Source organism: Larus michahellis, chromosome 2 (genome assembly GCF_964199755.1).
Source record: "Larus michahellis chromosome 2, bLarMic1.1, whole genome shotgun sequence".
Classification (NCBI taxonomy): Eukaryota; Metazoa; Chordata; class Aves; order Charadriiformes; family Laridae; genus Larus; species Larus michahellis.
In genome coordinates, this window is record NC_133897.1 from 18,784,488 (window position 1) to 18,802,413 (window position 17,926).

The 17,926-nt window shown below is 44.9% G+C and overlaps 1 protein-coding gene across 1 annotated transcript; it reads right to left on the reverse strand.

Moving 5' to 3' along the window:
- Positions 1–3,676: 3,676 nt before the first annotated feature.
- Positions 3,677–16,876, reverse strand: LOC141738225 (mycocerosic acid synthase-like). The gene is made up of 6 exons (XM_074573421.1): positions 16,801–16,876; positions 14,457–14,610; positions 12,639–12,799; positions 9,919–10,122; positions 9,634–9,815; positions 3,677–9,342 (listed from the first exon to the last, which is right to left on the reverse strand). Exons 1-6 carry the CDS (start codon positions 16,859–16,861, stop codon positions 3,784–3,786), a joined length of 6,321 nt encoding a protein of 2,106 aa, XP_074429522.1. The 5' UTR covers positions 16,862–16,876; the 3' UTR covers positions 3,677–3,783.
- Positions 16,877–17,926: the final 1,050 nt, after the last annotated feature.

Genomic DNA, 17,926 nt, shown 5'->3' on the forward strand with positions numbered 1-17,926 from the left:
ATCTGAGATTTCTCCGTGACACTTGGCCCTGCAGTGCTAGCTTTAGCAGCTGCTGTATTATGAGATTGAAAGGTGTCTCATGATACAAATTCAGCAAAAGTATAAAAGCATATCTCATAGGTCTATCCATGTACAGAGACACAGCAAACATAGAAGTTTAAGCAGCGTGATACCACACAGAGGTGATAGATAATACGCCCAGTCATGGCAGGAGACGTGGTGTGTTGGTAGTCAATTCTCTCTCTCTTTTCCCTCTCTCTTCCCAAAGAGATCTTTTTATAGTCTGAGGGTCTTGGAATGCACAACTGATTACAGGTTTGGAGGCTTCTTTTTTCACCAGATCACAGAACGGTGGAGGTTGGAAGGGGCCTCTGGGGGTCACAGGACCAACCTCCCTGCTCAAGCCAGAACACCTAGATCCCATTGCCTAGGACTGTGTCCAGATGCCTTTTGGGTATCTCCAAGCAGGGAGACTCCACCACCTCCCTGGGCAAGCTGTGCCGGTGCTCAGTCACCCTCACAGTGAAAAAGTGTTTCCTGATGTTCGGAGGGAACCTCCTGTGTTTCAGGCTGTGCCCATTGCCTCTGGTCCTGTCGCTGGCCACCACTGAAAAAAGCCTGGCTCTGTCCTCTTTGCACCCTCCCTTCAGGTATTTCTGCACATTGATAAGATGCCCTGTGAGCCTTCTCTTCTCCAGGCTGAACACTCTCAGCTCTCTCAGCCTTTCCTCATAGGAGGGATGCTCCAGTCCCTTGACCATCTTCGTGGCCCTTTGTTGAACTCTCTCCACTATGTCCATGTCTCTCTTGTACTGAGGAGTCTAGAACTGGACACAACACTCCAGATGTGGCCTCACCAGTGCTGCATAACATTCAGGCAAAAAGTTTGCTGTTTTGCAGGTGGGATGCATTAATTATTCACACAAACATTATTTCAGGTGGTCAGGATGACACAGTGCAACGTTTGTGGTATTGCTGGCTCTGGCAAGGTGGGCATATGGTGCAGTGCAGAAACAGTCATCTGAGGCAATGGAAACTTCTGCTTCCTTCTGTCACAGCGTTACACCGGTATGGGCATTTATAGCTACTGCTGTTCGCTCTGGTTACTTCCCTGGTTCACACATCGGTCAGCACAATTCTTGTGACTAATGGCCATGTTTGAATTAACAGCAACTGGCCTTGGCATCACCCTTTCCAAGGTGTGTCCCTCAAGCCATCAACCAACCAGAGAGCGATGTCCTGGAGTGTCTTCCACCCTCTGTATCATAGTTCCAAACATGCCTTTAACCTACTGCTATGTGAAGCCGCTGCTTTGACCTTGCCACCAGTGCTGCAAGGTGCTTGTGCTTTTGCACAGGAAACAGCACAGACAACAAGCAAAATTAATGTGTTTGTTTCCCTGCTCTGTGAGTTCCCTGGCTATTGGTCAGGTTCTGCTGCACCAGAACCACTCTGGATTTAAAATCTTCCCTGTGCATCTCCTCATATGTGTACATGTATGTATATGTATACATATAGAGTTACTTACTCCTCACTACATTACCATGCTTCCCTCCAAGATGTTTGGGCAAGGTCACGGGGGATCTCTGCTCATACAGAACCAGAATGATTCAGGCTGTAAGGAACACGAATGAAGAAGTGGTTGGGAACAACCAGCATGGATTTTCCAAAGGCAGGTGGTGCCTGACCAGCCTGATTACCTTGAAAGAAAGAATGAAAAGACAGGCTCTGTGGACGAGGAGAGAGAATGTTATTCACCTTGATTCCATCAAGGTTTTCAGCACAGTCTCCTAATGCATCTCTGTAGCCAAATTGATGTGAGATAGTTTGAAAAAGGGGACTATAAGCTGCGTGGGGTATTTACTGGCCTGTCAGGCCCAAAAGGTGACGATATCAGCAGTGCAAAGTCCATCTGGCAGCGAGTGCCTAGCAGCATCCCACAGGCTCTTTATTGGCAGCCTAGGCAACAGGACAGATTCTGCCCTCAGCAAATTCATGGAGGACGTGAAGCGAGGTGAGAGCATTTGGCACATTGAAGGGGAGGGCCGCTATTCGGAGGGACAAATAGCCTAACAGAATCTTCATTAATTTCAACCATGGGGAATGCAAGGCCTTGCACCTGGGGTGGATTAGCCCCCTGCACCAGTTCTGCACGTGCGACAGACTAAGCCCCACGATGTTACGAGCTGGGGAGCTCGTACATGTTGCAATGACTGGCTGGGGAGCAGCTTGGATGAAAAGGACCGGAGGGTCCTGATGGGCAGTGGACTAAGCACGAGTCGCACACTGGCAGCAATGAAGGCTAACAGCCGGCTGGGCTGTATCGACAGGAGCATAATTTGTAGGCCGACTGAAGTGATTCTTCACCTTTACTCATTATATCACAGTTGTGGTGTAAGGTACACCACCAGTTCACCACACTTTACTCATTACACCACATCTGGAACCCTGGTCCAGTTCTGGGCCCGCCAGTGTAAGAAAGGTATAGATAAGCTTGAGTAAGTTCAACAGAAGGTTCAGCAGAAGGCCACCAAGATGCTTGGAGGCTAGAGCAGCAGAGCTATGAGGAGAGGCTGAGGGAACAGGATCCATTCCTGTCCAACCTGCTCTAGGTGAACCTGCTTTGCAGGGGAGTTGGACTAGATGGTCTCAGAAGGTCCCTTCCCTCCCCTACGATTCTGTGTTTCTGTGTGAACTGGGCTTGTTCAGCCTGGGGAAGAAGTGGTTTCAGGGGGACCTCATAGTCCGTGGACACTCCATGCACTGGAGAATACTACCAGACCCGCGAGGGACATCTTGGGGTGAATGCTAATTAGGTATAAAAGGGAGAAACAATACAAGGACCCTATTCCCATATTACAAGCCTATAAGCAAAGTTTCCTTCAGTGTCCTTGGGGAAAAGTCTGTATTTCCTCACTGGCGTAAAATAAGGGCAGATGTCAGGGTAAGGAAAATTTAAACTTGGAGAGCAGATGAGGGACAAAAAATTAAAATAAGACAAAGATACTCTCCTGGTTTGAGGTCCTTGGAGAAAGAGGTGGGGGAGACCATCTGTCATTCGTCTCGGTCGTCAGTCTGGCCCAAACCATGACAGATACACTTTAAGTTTTGTTTTTTAAACTTTTTTACTATTCTTGCTTATTAGAGCTTTCATAAAAGATGGTTATTTAATAAAGAAAAACAGTTGCTTTACTGTATGCTTTTCAACTGGTAAATTTTTAGTATTTTTGCAGACATAAGGAAAAAATTAAGTTTAATTTCTTGAGAAGAAACCTTTGAAATTCACAACATCTAGAAGACCTTCAAAATGACACACGTATTTATACACATCTGATAATATTCAAAAAAGGAATAATACAGTAAGAACATAATGATGACAAAAATGGTGATAAACCTGTGCTGCTTTACAGGTGCAGTCATCATTTAGAAGTGCAAACACACCATTTTGATCAAGACTTTTAAACGGGCTAAAAAATGCAATGCGCATTGAATATGTAAATTTACCAAAGGAAATTGTATATGTATCAACCTACCTATTTCCAGTTTAAAAAAATTAAAAATGAAGGTAAAAGTATTGAAAGTAACAACTCAAACAATTGACTGAAATTAATACAGCTAGTGCAATGGCAGAAGAACCTGGTGTGAGTTTTTCTGGGTCGATGCAGAAGAGTACATTCAGCATCACCAGATCTTCTACCCTGTCTGCAACGACATATTCTGAGATACTCCAAAGGGCCCCTCCAGGTAGCTGCCAAGTTACACAGTTCCTGAATGAGAAGACTCCTATAGCCAGCTCCCATTTTCGGCACTGTCATCCGCAGCCTTTTTTTTCTCCGCTTTGCCAGTTGCGTTGCTTGTTTCTTCTAAAACTACTACTAAATTTGACAGAGTTGTGTGAGGATCGAGCAGTTTCAGAAGAGGTATGTCCACCTTTCTCTCTTGAAAGACACGGTTCTGAATTGTCATAGCTAACATAGAGTCCATGCCCAACGATGAAAGTGGTGTATTCATGGTCAGTTCATCTGGGCTCAACCTGGTGAGGTCACTCACCAGTAAGGTGATATAGTCTTCAGATTTGATCAAGGCAGTATCCTGGACTTGAGTTTCCTCAGGGGTTTCAAGCTGGTTCCTGAATTCTTCTGATATAAGTGACATGAAGCGACTTTTGAGTGAAAGAATGCGAGAAAAAACATGATGCGATAAAGCTTGAAAGTTTAACTTGACGACAGCTTGCTGCGGGTTATTCAGAAGTAAGCTCTTCCTGAGATACTCATGAATTTCATGCACTTGCAGAATGTCTATGCCCTTGGACTCCAGAATGTTCTGAATATGGGTTTGATTGAGCAGTATGCCAAGGTTCAAAGCACCCCAGTTAATGGATTGGCCTGAAAGCCCACAGTTCCTCCTGTAGAGGCAGAAGACATCCAAGAAAGAGTTTGCAGCCGCGTAGTTTGCCTGGGTGGAATTTCCCAGAAAGGAAGTTACAGAGGAATAGCACACAAAGTAGTCAAGCTCCTGGCCTCTGGTAGCCCAGTGAAGATTTAGGGTCCCTGCTACTTTTGGGCTCAGCACTTTCTGAAAGTCAGCCAAGGTCAGAGCTTCAACATGGCCATCATGTAAAACAACAGCACTTTGAAATACTCCTTTGATTGGACTCCTTGCAAAGATGTTTGCAATGGACTGGAAAGCTTTCTCAACATCACTGGTCGAAGTAACATCACACTGCACAAACGATACTTTGCTCCCTTTATACTGCTGCTGCAAAGCCTTCATCTCTTCTTGCTTCTCATTGCTTGGAGTTTTCCTGGAGAGTATTGCAATACACCCTCCTCCATTCTCGGCTATGAATTTCACCGTTTCAAAGCCAAGTCCAGTGAGCCCTCCGACTACTACGTAAACAGCATTCTGCTTAAACAACTTCTTCTGGGATTCATACAACGGTATATCTGAAAGCATGGTGTTGTCCTTCTGCCTTCTCAGTACAGCAAGTGGGACAGGTTTGCAGGTAAAATAAGACGTCACAGAGCTTATCCTTTCCAAGTTCTCAGTCCGCTGAAAAACAGAACCTGATAGATGTCTAAAGCGTTTCATATCCATGGAATTGATCCACGCATGCACAGTCTTCTGCAATTCCTTTAGAGATGCTTTCTGGAAAATGCTGGCAAGTGTAAGGATATGGAAGCTGACATTTTCATGATCAATTCCGCTGTCATTCTGGACACAGTCAGACTGTCGATTGCCACACACTATCACCACATCTTTAAGAAAGTACATGTGGGACAGATCCTCCTGAGACAGTCTGTTTACTGGAGGAAGAACAACAAGGGCATTGCATAAGTTTACGTACTGAAACTTATCAGGAGTGGGCCTCGCAAGTACTGCTCTCCAACCCATCTCTTCTGCTGCCGCTGAAAGAACATGGCACAAAACCGATGATGGCTCTGTAGAAATAATACCCAGTGTTCTGCCTTTTTTCCCCTTGGGTAACCTCTGACTGAAGATTTCCCATGCAAGGATAAAGTATGACATACAGGGGACGTTCTGAAAGCGTGGGAATTTCTTTACATTGAAACAAACTGTTCCTGGAATCCGAACTCTGGATGACGCAGCAGCTGGATAACATGAAACCACGTGATCTCCCACTTTAAGTTTCTTCACATCATTGCCTGTTGCTGTTACTGTGCCACTGAAATCAAGAGCCAGAAGTCTGTGTTTGCCTACTGCTTGTGAATTCCAATACAGTGTATTACCAAAGTTACGACTAGAAACACTAATGGGAAAATAATCTTCTGAGTGGAGACATATTTTATCCACTTGAATTTCAACGCTCTGTTTCTCAAGCTGAGGAGCGGTGCTGGGGGATAATTCAGCAGACAAGTCTTTTGCTGTGTACGGATCAGAAGTGTACAAAGTGAATGTTTCTGACTTCTGGAGAGATCTTACACGCTGGCCGTAATCTGCATCTACAAAAGGTGTGCGTCTGATTTCAGCCACAAAAGTTCTTCCCTGGCTGATGCGAACTTCTGGATAGTCCCTACTTTTGTATTTGACAAGAACATCTGCTAGCACTGAGATGTCCAGGGAACTGGAAGAGCTGAGGTCAATCATCTGAAACGTGATTTCTGGAACTTCAGTGACACAAGTTCTGGTCATGCCATGCAACGCAAACCCACAGTTAACATGGTCCACATCTCTCTCTGTTGTTCTGTAGGTGATAACTCTGACTGAACAGCGGGACATTTTCTCTCTTAATGCCACAATAACTTGGCGATAGGCTTCACAACATTTTGCCAACTGGTCTACTGCTTTGCTTGGGAAGTCTTCATTTAACTTTTGAATTCCCCACAGGAAGAGAATGTCATCATAATCCTCAACATCTGCTCTCATTTTATTCTGTGTATGGCCTTCCAAGAGGGCTTCCCAGTCTTCATACATAACATATCTTGAATCAGGATGCAAGTATTTTTTGAGCTGCTCAGCTATCCCAAATTTGTCAGCAAACACTAGGACCCTGGGCATAGCCCCCAGATATCCAATCGTCTGTGAAAGAGAGACTTCTTTCCACTTGTTTTCAAACATGAACTCGTTGTCTCTGGAAGATGCTTGCTTCATGAAAGTGATGGCAACGCGCTTGAGTTCAGCCAAAACAGAGCCATGTTTGTCCATAAAGCACCCACAGACCTCTAGGCAGTTCCCACTGGTTTTGCTTGTTCTCATATATATCATCATTTCTTCCTCCAGTGGTCGGAGCACCACCAGGCTGCCTATCCCTGAAGGAAAGCCTACTCTGGACTGGACCGTCCTTGAGGTCATGATAGCAGTCATCTGCAGAAAACAGTCGAGCAGCACTGGATGGATGCAGTAGTTGTGCATCTCTCTGACAGTCTCCTTGTTCACCTTTATGTTTGTTATACCTTCCTTTAGTTCCTGGCAATAATGCACGTCACTGAGCTGCCTGAACATGGAACCATACTGAAAGCCAATCTCAGACAGTGCTTCATAAACCTCCTCTCTGCTAACCACTGACCTGCATCTTTGATAGATGTCTTGGACGCAGATGGTGCTTTCTTCCACCACAGCTTCAGGCCCCTTTACAACATGGCCCGTAGCATAAACTGCGTTGGAGGAAGAGACTATCTCAAAGGCTGTCACTGCTTTTTGTGGACTCAGCTTGATATTCAAGACTTGCGAACTCTGTGTGAGAACACACGGCGCAGAAAAACTGATGCTCATCTGGCAAGTACTCAGAGGCATTCGAGGTCTTGAGCTGTTCATCACAGAGGCCAGACCAAGCTCCACATAAAAAGCACCAGGGACTAAAGCCACACCATTGTTCTTGTGCTCATATAAGTACGATGTCATCTCCTGAGACAGCAGGCAGCCAAACTCCGTGTTGTCACTGTTTATGCCATAAATCAAAGGATGACTGGAGCTGACACTTCTTTGATTTGCTTGTTGATGGATATCTAGACAGGCCATGAGTTTTTTGCGATCAAATTGATACCGCGGAATGGCCACTGGAGCGCTTTGATACCCATTATAAAAGTGCTGCCAGTTGGGATTATATCCCAGTTCAAACAGATTTCCTACCAGGGTGAAGAGTGTCTGATACTCTGCATCAGTTTGCAAAGAAGAGAACACCTTTGTGCCCTTTCCTAGAGTTTCCTTTATGCTTCGCTGCAACGCTCGGTGAGGACTTATTTCCACAAACACCACGTTTTCCCTGTCTCTAGCTGCAGTTTTGATGGCTTGAGTGAAAGCAACAGGCTCACGAGTATGCCGGGCCCAGAATTTGCCCTGAGCAAAGTCATTTTCAGAAGCAGCCACCCCAGTCAGCGTTGAGATCACTTCAATTTCCCCCTTTTGTTTTTCTAAAGTTTTTATGTTCTCTTCCAACTCCCCAAGTATCATATCCATGCTGGGGCTGTGGTACGCAGCTGGGACATTTAAAACGTGAAGAAAGATGTTTCTCTGGCTGAAAGCTTGAGCTAGATCTCTCTGCACAGCATCCACAGAGTCTGAATGCCCAGACAAGGTGCAGGAAACTGGGCTGTTGAAAGCTGCAATGCACACCTTTCCTGAGTAGCCATGCAGGCATTCAGCAATCTCTTGAACAGGGATGTTTCCAACCACCAACATTCTGCCACTGGCAGTCTTTGCCTGCAGCCGGCTCCGGTGATAAATCACTTTGACTGCATCTGCCAGGGAAAGGTACCCAGCAAAATGCGCAGCAGCAACTTCCCCTACCGAGTGGCCAACAGCAGTGACTGGTTTAATGCCCCAGTATTTCAGAAGGGAAGCTAAGGCAACCTGCAGGGTAAAAAGCAAGGGCTGGGAAAGCTCTGGATCCAACAAATCCTTTGCGCTATGGCCTCTTCCTGGCAGGAGGCTGATGGGAGCATGTTTCTGAAAAAGTGCTTCTATTTCCTCACACTTATCTCTGAACACTGGCTCTGAGCTCAGCAGTACCTCGCTGAACTCCTTCAGCGTTACGCCGTTGCCACAGAACACAAACACCAGCTGTGGTTCCACCTTTGACACGGCAAGTTCAGTGCTCGCTGCCGATGTAACTTCTTGCTGCAAGTGTTGGAGAGAATTTGTGACAAACGCTTTTCGGTACCTATAGTTGGCATGGCTTCTTCTGCAGGCAGACGTGTAGGCCAGACCTGGGAGAGTTACAGAGTTTCTTGTGCGCAGCTGGTCAGCTGTATCGGCCATTGTCATCTGAAGGGACTTACTTGATGCTGCTGACAGCAGAACTAATTCAAGGGGCCTCTTAAAGGCGGGAAGAGGCTCTAGCTGCTTAATCTGCCTGACTACCACATGAGCATTGGTTCCTCCAAATCCAAAGCAGTTGATGCCAGCTACTCTTCCATGCTCAGGGGATTCTTCCCAGGGCTCTACAGCTGTGGGAATTGCAAGGTTCAATTTCTCTGTATCGATGCTGCTCATCTCCTTTGAGTAATGCAAGGAGGGAACAATCTTCCCATGATGCATCATCAGAAGCACTTTGATTAACCCTGCTGCTCCAGCAGCTGATTCAGTGTGGCCAATATTTCCTTTCACGGAACCCATTTTCAGAATGGAAACTTGTGAAGACCTGTTTTTACAAATGACACTACCCAGGCTTTCAGCTTCAACAGGATCTCCAGCGGCAGTTCCTGTACCGTGTGCTTCAACGTACTGCACAACTGAGGGATCAACATGAGTTCCATAAATGCTGCGCAGTAACTTCTCTTGCTCTATTTGAGACGGTCTTGTGATTGGAGTCATGGACCTACCGTTCTGATTTACTGCACTGATGTTTATAACACCCCAGATTTTGCTGTAATCTTCTTTTGCCTGTGTCATAAAAAGGTAAAATTATCTTTAATAATCCCATGCTTTCCCTGTATAGGACAAACCAAAACATAACAACAAAACAACGAACAGACAGAGTATAATACTGACTTTTAAATGTGTGATCCCTTCCCCACGGTAGGGGAAGTGCATAAATGCTTAATGCTCAGTAAGTGCTTCATTAATCCTAAACTTGAATTGGAAAATCTTTTCTGGAGTAATTATGAGAATTGGAGGTATGAAATTCAGGTAAGGAACCAGTCCTACTTTAGGCTGCTTCACAAGCAACCTTACCTTTTTCAGTGGTTTGAGGAAAACAACACCACAGCCTTCTCCCCTTCCATAGCCATCTGCCTTTTTGGAGAAGGGTTTGCTTATTCCCTCGGGAGAGATCATTTTTGCTTTACTGAGAGACACAAAGGTGCGGGGATCTATTATGCAGTTCACTCCACCACAGATTGCTGCCTCACAGTCTCCTGGAGTAAAATGGAAAGACGCTCATGTTGAGATGTCCAAGATGATGCACAGAAACAGTAGCAAGTCTAATTTCATTGTCCAGCTTCTCTTCCGTCCCATTACCTGATTTAATTGCTTGCAAGGCGTAGTGTAGAGCAAAAAGAAAAGATGAACATGCAGTGTCAATCGTCAGTGATGGTCCAGTCAGATTAAAAGTGAATGAGACCCTGTTAGCAGCAATGCTCATTGCTGCTCCAGTACCATCATAATGATTTATTTCACTCGCTGCTCTGCTTGTTACAATTTCATAGTCTCGATTCATAAGACCTGCAAAAATATTAAATATGTGTCACGTTAAGCCAAGCAAACAAAAGGGATGTACAGCTTTAAACCTGACAGCATGTTTTGGGTTTCTGTTTTAATAGTAAACTACATGAAGTCAGTGCTCCTGTGGTGAAACTTTGTTTCAACGCAAGTCCAAGGCAAAACTCCCAGCAATTCCTCTGGACCCAACTTACACAAACGTATCTAACACTGGACATTTCTACCTGCACAGTAAATGACGGGCGTTTCCTGATTGCTTAACTCATTGTATGATGCAGCTAAGCTCTGTGTAGCCTCTTCAGACCCCTGTTTCTCAGTTTGAGAGTGGTTGGGTTTGTTTCACTATGGGAATAGATATTAAGAAGTTACAATGAGGATAGGTGGGATATAAATGTACAGGACATTAGCTTCAATTCTTCGCATGTTCCAAGTTAAAGGTCACAGCATAAGCTACATCCAGTGCTTTTTATTTATCTTTGGTCTGCTCACTGTGATACAGTAAGTAAGACAGAAATAGAAAAGAACAGGGCCTGTGAGAGGACTTGTGTCCTCTTTCTGGGAGCATACGTGCTCGAAATAAAGTGGATCCCCAACTCCACAGGCACGTGTGGAAAATGCAGAAAAGTCAGCGAGCAAGGAATAGTCACCTCTGTGAAAGAAGAGCATGTCTCAGACTAAAAGATGATCTAAACAGTTTGCCCCTATAGTTTCATCAGCCTAACCATCCCTGAAAATTCCTCTTAAAAGGGACACAGGTTACATCAGCAAAAATGTGCTGTTATTCTAGCTCCTTGATAGAATGGAATGGAATGGAATGGAATGGAATGGAATGGAATGGAATGGAATGGAATAGAGCAGAACAGAGCAGAGCAGAATAGTTCAGTTGGAAGGGGCCTACAATGATTCTCTAGTCCACTGCATGATGAATTCAGGGCTCACCAAAAGTTAAAGCCTGTTATTAAGGGCATTTTCCAAATGCCTCTTACACACTGACAGGCTTGGGGCATGAACCACCCCTCAAGGGAGCCTCTTCCAGTGTTTGATCACTCTCTCTGTAAATAAATTCTTCCTAACGCCAAGTCTGAACCTCCTCTGGCGCAGCTTTGAACCATTCCCATACACCTTGTCACAGGATACCAGGGAGAAGAGCTCAGCACCTCCCTCTCCACCTCCCTTCCTCAGGAAGCCATAGAGAGCAGAGCTCGCCCCTCACTCTCCTGTTCTCCAAACTGGACAGACCCAGAGTCCTTAGCTGCTCCTCATAGGACATGCCTTCCAGCCCTTTCACCAGCTTTGTTGCCCTCCTCTGGACATCTCCTTTTTAAATTGTGAGGCCCAAAACTGCACAGAATACTCAAGGTGAGGCTGCACCAATGCTAAATACAGCAGGAGAATCACCCCTTTGACCAGCTGGTTACACTCTATTTAATGCACCAGATCCCTTTCTGCAGGGCTGCTCTCCAGCCACTCCTCTCCCCGTTTAGACTTGTGTCCACTGTTACTTCATCCCGGATGCAGAATCCAGCATTTGTTCTTGTCAAATTTCATGCCACTGAGGACTGCACAATGCTCCAATCTATCTAGATCCCTCTCGGCCTCGTGTCCCTTGAGAGGGTCAACAGCACCTCCCAATTTAGTATCATCAGCAAACTTACTAATGGTGCATTCAACTCCTGCATCCAGGTCCTTGATAAAAATGTTCAACAGAACTGGCCCTAGAAATGCACCCTGATGAACACTGCTGGTGACCGGTCACCAGCCAGATGTAGCCCTGTTCTCTTCAACCCTTTGAGCCCTGCTGTTCAGCTACTTCCTCACCCAGTGCAGCCTGGACCTGGTCGTCTCACAGTTGGACTTGTCCAGAAGGATGCTGTGAGGGACAAGATCAAAAACCTTACTAAAATTCAGAAAAACTACATCCACCGCCTTCTCTTCCCCCACTAGGTGGGTGGCCTGATTGTAGAAGGATATCAGATTAAACAGAACTTTCCGGTTGGGAACCCATGATGACTGTTCCTGATGATTGCATTGTCCTTTAAACGTCTTTCAACAGCACCCAGTATAATCTTCTCCATAACTCTTCCACGTACTGAGGTAAGCAGTTGGACAAGTGCACCTTGGTAGCATACTAATAACTACGGGAGGATTTCTGCTGGTTTAAAAGGATATTAATCCCTACAACACCTTAACAAATGCTATACTGGGAAACGGTATAGTGGAAAAAAGTGTAGGTTTGTCTTGAGAGTATCGTTCCTGGGAAGGGTTGGGTAGCCCCTTTAACTATTTCCTGATTTAGCTTCAGTGCCTGAAGACACTAAGAGGAGCACCTAAAGAGATACGTGAATTATATCATGAACTTCTAGAGTAGCCTGGTAATCCTTACCAAAAATAACCAGTAGCGTCACAGCACAGTAGCCTTAGACCTCCAGTGCTAGATGTGCATGTAAAGTTTATGAAGGAGTGCTCCAGTTTTCGTGAGGTTCAAACATACTTTCTTCACCATGAAACGTTCATCTTACCAATAAAAACACCTGTTTTGGTGCCACTGATAGCTTCTATGGGGACTCCTGCATCCTCCAGGGCTTTGTATGTGCATTCTATCAATAACTTCTGCTGCGGATCCATGCGTTCAGCTTCCATATTATTAATTCCAAACAGGTGGTTGTCAAACGAATTAAATCTAAAATACACAGACCAGAAAATGGTACAATACATATACAATACCAGAAGACTCAAAGTACACATTTTTTGCAATTTCATGAAAAGCAAAGCAGTAACTGCTGGTTAGGCCACGGTTCCCATTTATGAAATTCAGAAGAAAATGTTTATAGGCCAAGGATGTTTGATGTCCCACCACAAAATATGTGTTTTTATCAACGATTCTGCATTCCAGAGTTATGAGCCCCCCTCCTAGAAATTTTTATTCACTTGGTTATCCCACTAGTACCAACAGGACTCCTTGGATTATGAAAATTTGCAGAATGAGACTCCCTCTGCTGTAATGTGGTTTTAGCCAACAAGTTTTAAACACATATTGTCTTCTAAATTATTTAGGGCAATATAGACCAATGCTTTACAATTTAAAACCAATAAGTAGAGGATCAGCTCAAATGTTTCCAAGAGATACCCCAACTTCTCCAATAATAAATTCAAAATATTTTATGTGTGTATGTGTGTGCTTATCTTTAAAAAAAACCTTGAAAGTAGGCCCGCGCTTACAAACAACCAATCCCAGGGTTAATCTTGTATCCCAAGATCAGATTTGTATTGGCCTTCTATCCTGTCTTGATTTCAGTGGAGAATTCAATATCTAACATGGGAGTAATCACTGAAGTAATTCTGGGTCCTACAATTCAAACCTTCTAAGCATTATTCTCCAGAGCCAGTAAGATTGCTTCTGCACATGTGAACCTCTCGTTTGAGTAAAGGTCTACAGCCTGAGGATTTAAGGTGAATGTGGATTTAAAATAAAAGACACTTATGCTGATCTTACTGTAATTTGCTGTTCTTTGCACTAGTCATAGCCCCTGTAGAGCTGTACCCCTATCTCTGAGATAATTTGACATGAGACATGAGGACACAAGTGAAGGAATGCATACTGTAGTTTGCTCCTCCACACTTTCTCTTTACACTAGTATCTTTACCTGATACTTGTACACACATAATCCCTCAGTGTTATGGAGGAGTGACTCAGAATAAAGAAAAAGTTGGGTTTTTTCAGACGTGACAGTGTGAGCCCAGAGCAAAGCAAGATTATTATGACATTATGAATAATTCAGTTTTACAAGCAAGCATAACACTCAAATTAAGCACAAGATCCCCTTCTTGACTATCTAGCAAAACCAGACTTCCTTACTTTGTCTCTGAATTGTCATGCCCGCATACTCTTGACACCTTCCTCCATAGTCCATAGTACTACAGGCAGTATGAATTCTTTGGCAGGCTGGAGCCCACCTCAGATCCAGTATACTCCCCCTCAGGCATAATGCATGTGTACGTCTGTATACCCAAAATGCAAATGCCCCCATCACATGGCAGGTGACATCTCAACATATGGTGGGTACATACATACACGTTCAATGATGTAATCAAAGGTCATATGTGTTCCCAGCCAGGTACATATGTGCTTAACATGGCCTGCACCTTAATTTGCTCATCGGTGTCACACACCAGGAATCCCTGCAGTTTGACAACTGCATGTTCATCATGTGAGATAAAGAAAGCTGGTTCCCAGGTCCCATTTATAAGCTCTCCTTGTGCCTTGCACCCTCTGAAAGGCTGGACATGTTAATCTAAGTACAAAAAAAATCAGGGGCACTGCATAGTAGCAGACTCACTCATCGAGAAGAGCAGCTCGCGTTGTACATATTTTTCCTGGCTTGTTATCATCCGGATCGTACCAGTCTTTGACATTGAATCTCTCAGGGGGGATTTCTACTGTGCAGTTTTTGCCTTCCTCCAGGACTTTCCAGAAATTGTCAACTCCATCACCTGTTGTACAGAAGGTTTTAAAGTAGATTAAATTAGGTGCTCCCCCTCCCCATGCAGACCCAGAAATGCACGCTCACTTACAAGGAACTCCCACGAATAAATCTAGGTTGCTCCAGTAGAATCACCAGAGAAAGAAACGATCATTCTTTGGTGAGAGGAAAATGGAAAGGCAAGACGGATCCCTTCACTCTTGCCTAAAAGCAGAGGAACCGCACAAAATCCTTTACTTTCTGCTGTCCTCATTTCCCTACCATGTCACTGCCTCTACTATATACGTGCAGCGTGTCCTTAATGACCACACAAGTACGATGAGGTCTTTCTGTATCTGTACAGCACCGCTCCTCAGGCAGCTCCATTGGCAGCAAGAGATCATCTCTGGACATCAGCTCTTTGAAGACAGACTGAGCCTACAAATACTGGGAAAATGCCAGAGGCATTATCCTTTGTCCCTAATGCTAGAAGGGCGCCTAAATCAAACATAAAAGTATGTGTATATTCAACACTGACAGCATCAAACACCTTGCTACTGGATTGTGAGGGACCCTGTCCTCACTGGTTTTGATCCAGAGCTTCAGCTCCAGGCACTGAGGATAAGTCTGGGCCACCTTCTTAGCCCTGAAACCAACAAACATGGCATCCACACAGTGGCCCACATTTCTCCTTCTCCCAGCTTTCACTTCACCCAAGATATGTACTGGCTGCACCCCCACTCACTCTGCAAACAGACCCTTGCTAACCTGTGCCATGCCCCAGCACTGACCAGGAGAGCTCTAACCGACACAGGGCTGGGGACCCTGCTAGCAGACAGCAACAGTGACCACAGGAGAGCATTCCCACCTAATCCCTCCCATGGTGAGTCCATCATCACAGACACAGCCTCAGACACCAGCCACACACGGGGTACTTCATCAGCTCCCATCACTCAACGGTTCTTTTGAGGCAAGGCCAGAAACGCAGTTCTGAGCACGCACAGTGCAGCATGAGACACGTGTTCGCTTACTGCATGGCGAGGTAATTAAGCACAACATTTCTGAAGAGAGTCCCTTTACTGGCATGTCTGGACCAACAGATGGCTTGCACCAAATTGCTATTTAATGCTCGGGCAAGAGACTGCTGCTGCGTATTTACTAGCACTTTACCAGATTCAGAACCATTCATGTTTGCCCACAGTTAGCTATGGGCCACATAGTTATCACTGTGCCACATGGATACATTAGGTATACACCTATTGAGTCTTGTACAAAATGAAGCCAGAAACTGAAACGTGGTGAGGGCAAGAAAGAAAACAGAAAAAGTGAGAGACTAGCGTGGTCACCTTTAGGGCTGAATGCCGACTTGCAAGAACAGAACCGTATTGCACTGCCTGGATCATTTCTAGATTTTTAAAATCTGCATCTATCTAATGTAAAGAACATGGAGAGCTTGACAGCAGCAGCCAGAACCTAGAGATCTCTCACAGCGATCTGAACATCTCCACCCATCTAATTTCAGTCAACCATCTAAACTCAGAATATAAAGTCAGCTGTCACTGTCATAAGGCCCGATTGTCACTACGATTGTAAATATGAGACTACTGTAATACAGGCTGCTGTCTTTTACTATGGTAGGCAACACTAGTTCTTTACTGAAGCTTCCCATCTCGTACAAGAGGCAGTACTTAGGTTTGTATTTGTAAGAGGCAGAATTGGACTAGAGACAGAGCTGTATTTATCTAGCTCTGCTCTCTTCTGGCACCTTTCAAAGTGAGCACTGTAATAAAGGAGGAAGCTTTCTTTTAGTAAGACCCAACCTATTTATACTACAGGCAGAGGTGGTGATATTGGCAGGCCCTCGATCTGTCCTGTCCCTGTGGATGCGCAGTCCTGCAACAACACACAGCCATCCAGCCAGCGCGCGTGCAGACAGCTCAAACCATCCCATGCCCACCCAGTTCATGTGTATGAGTTTCGCGTGCGCAGCTCAGTGCCCTGCCCGCAGGCAGCACTGCAGGTCTCTCTGTTGGCAGACAGATTTGAACCAATTAGTTTCCACCACAGCGTGACCTTTTAAAAAGACCCTACAAGTAGCAAAGCAATGAATTCTACAAAAGTGAGCGCGGAACATGTTGTTTTCCTCCATTTCAACATTAATAAATGACTGTGCTTTTCAATGTTCACTCGGCAGCCTGCTTTGCTTTTACCCAAAACTTACCTCCAGGAAAGTTGCATCCTATTCCCACAATAGCAATTTCATCCGCAGTCTCGATCTCCATCTCCTGGGCTGTACAATACAGGTATAAGTGTCAGCCAGCTCAAACAATTATGCACTTAGCATTAAATAAATATTAGGTTAAAAGGTGAACTTCCCACAGGCGCACATACTTGCTAAAAACTTGATTAATCTTGAATGATCTGCTTCTGGTTGTGATGAGAAATGACATTCTTCACAGGTGACCAGGGCTGCAGGGTATTTTTCTTGTCGTCTCTACTTTTAGAGGAAAATCTCTGACTATTCCCCAGGCTCCCTCATTCCCAGACACTGCCTTTTTTTTCTGTTAACCTCTGCTACTCCTGCCACCAGCTGATCTGCTCTCGAGCCTCTCCCTAGATCAGTGCTGCTTCGCTTCTCGCGTAGAGAAGTGAATTGTGCATTGACCAAGGCACGCTTTCAGCCCTATCTTCTCTATCCATAAAGCAGATCTGCCAAACAGACTCTGCAAATTACCTCTTAAAATCAGACCGTGTAAACAGGCAACAGACAATCAAGTAGCTGAAGGAACAAAAGATGCGTCTTCCACACGCTGGAAAAGTGCCTGGAAAGCAAAACCTTATTCAGAGCTCTGCTTTGCTGGATCCCAAGGCTGCTTAGCTTTTCTCTAAATCAGCTCCATCTATAGTCACAGATTAACCCTCACAAACCATGCTCAAAGCCACCAAAAGCTGCAAGATCTCTGTCTTCCTGACAGTGCGCAGTCTCCAGGGAGCCCCACTACAGCCATACGAATAACTGGCCATTCACCTCATTTGCAGCTTCGCAGGGAAAGCTTTTTGTTGAAGCAACTCAAAATAAAACATGATGTCTTTCAACAAGTTAGATGTCAAAGAAAAAAAATTGTTTGAGATGAAATTAAATACCTCAGTATAAAATTTAAAGCTGGGGTTTTTTTTCCTTAATTCTGGGAAGGGAACTTGTGAGATAAAAATCAGTTCAATTCAATTAATTAGAACTCACTAGGATGCCCACCTCGGAACCCTTCAGTCCTCTTGGACTTGCTTCAGCCCACAAAGAGGAGAAGATTCATGTTGAAAGGCATTTTGGGGGATTCTTGGCACTGGTG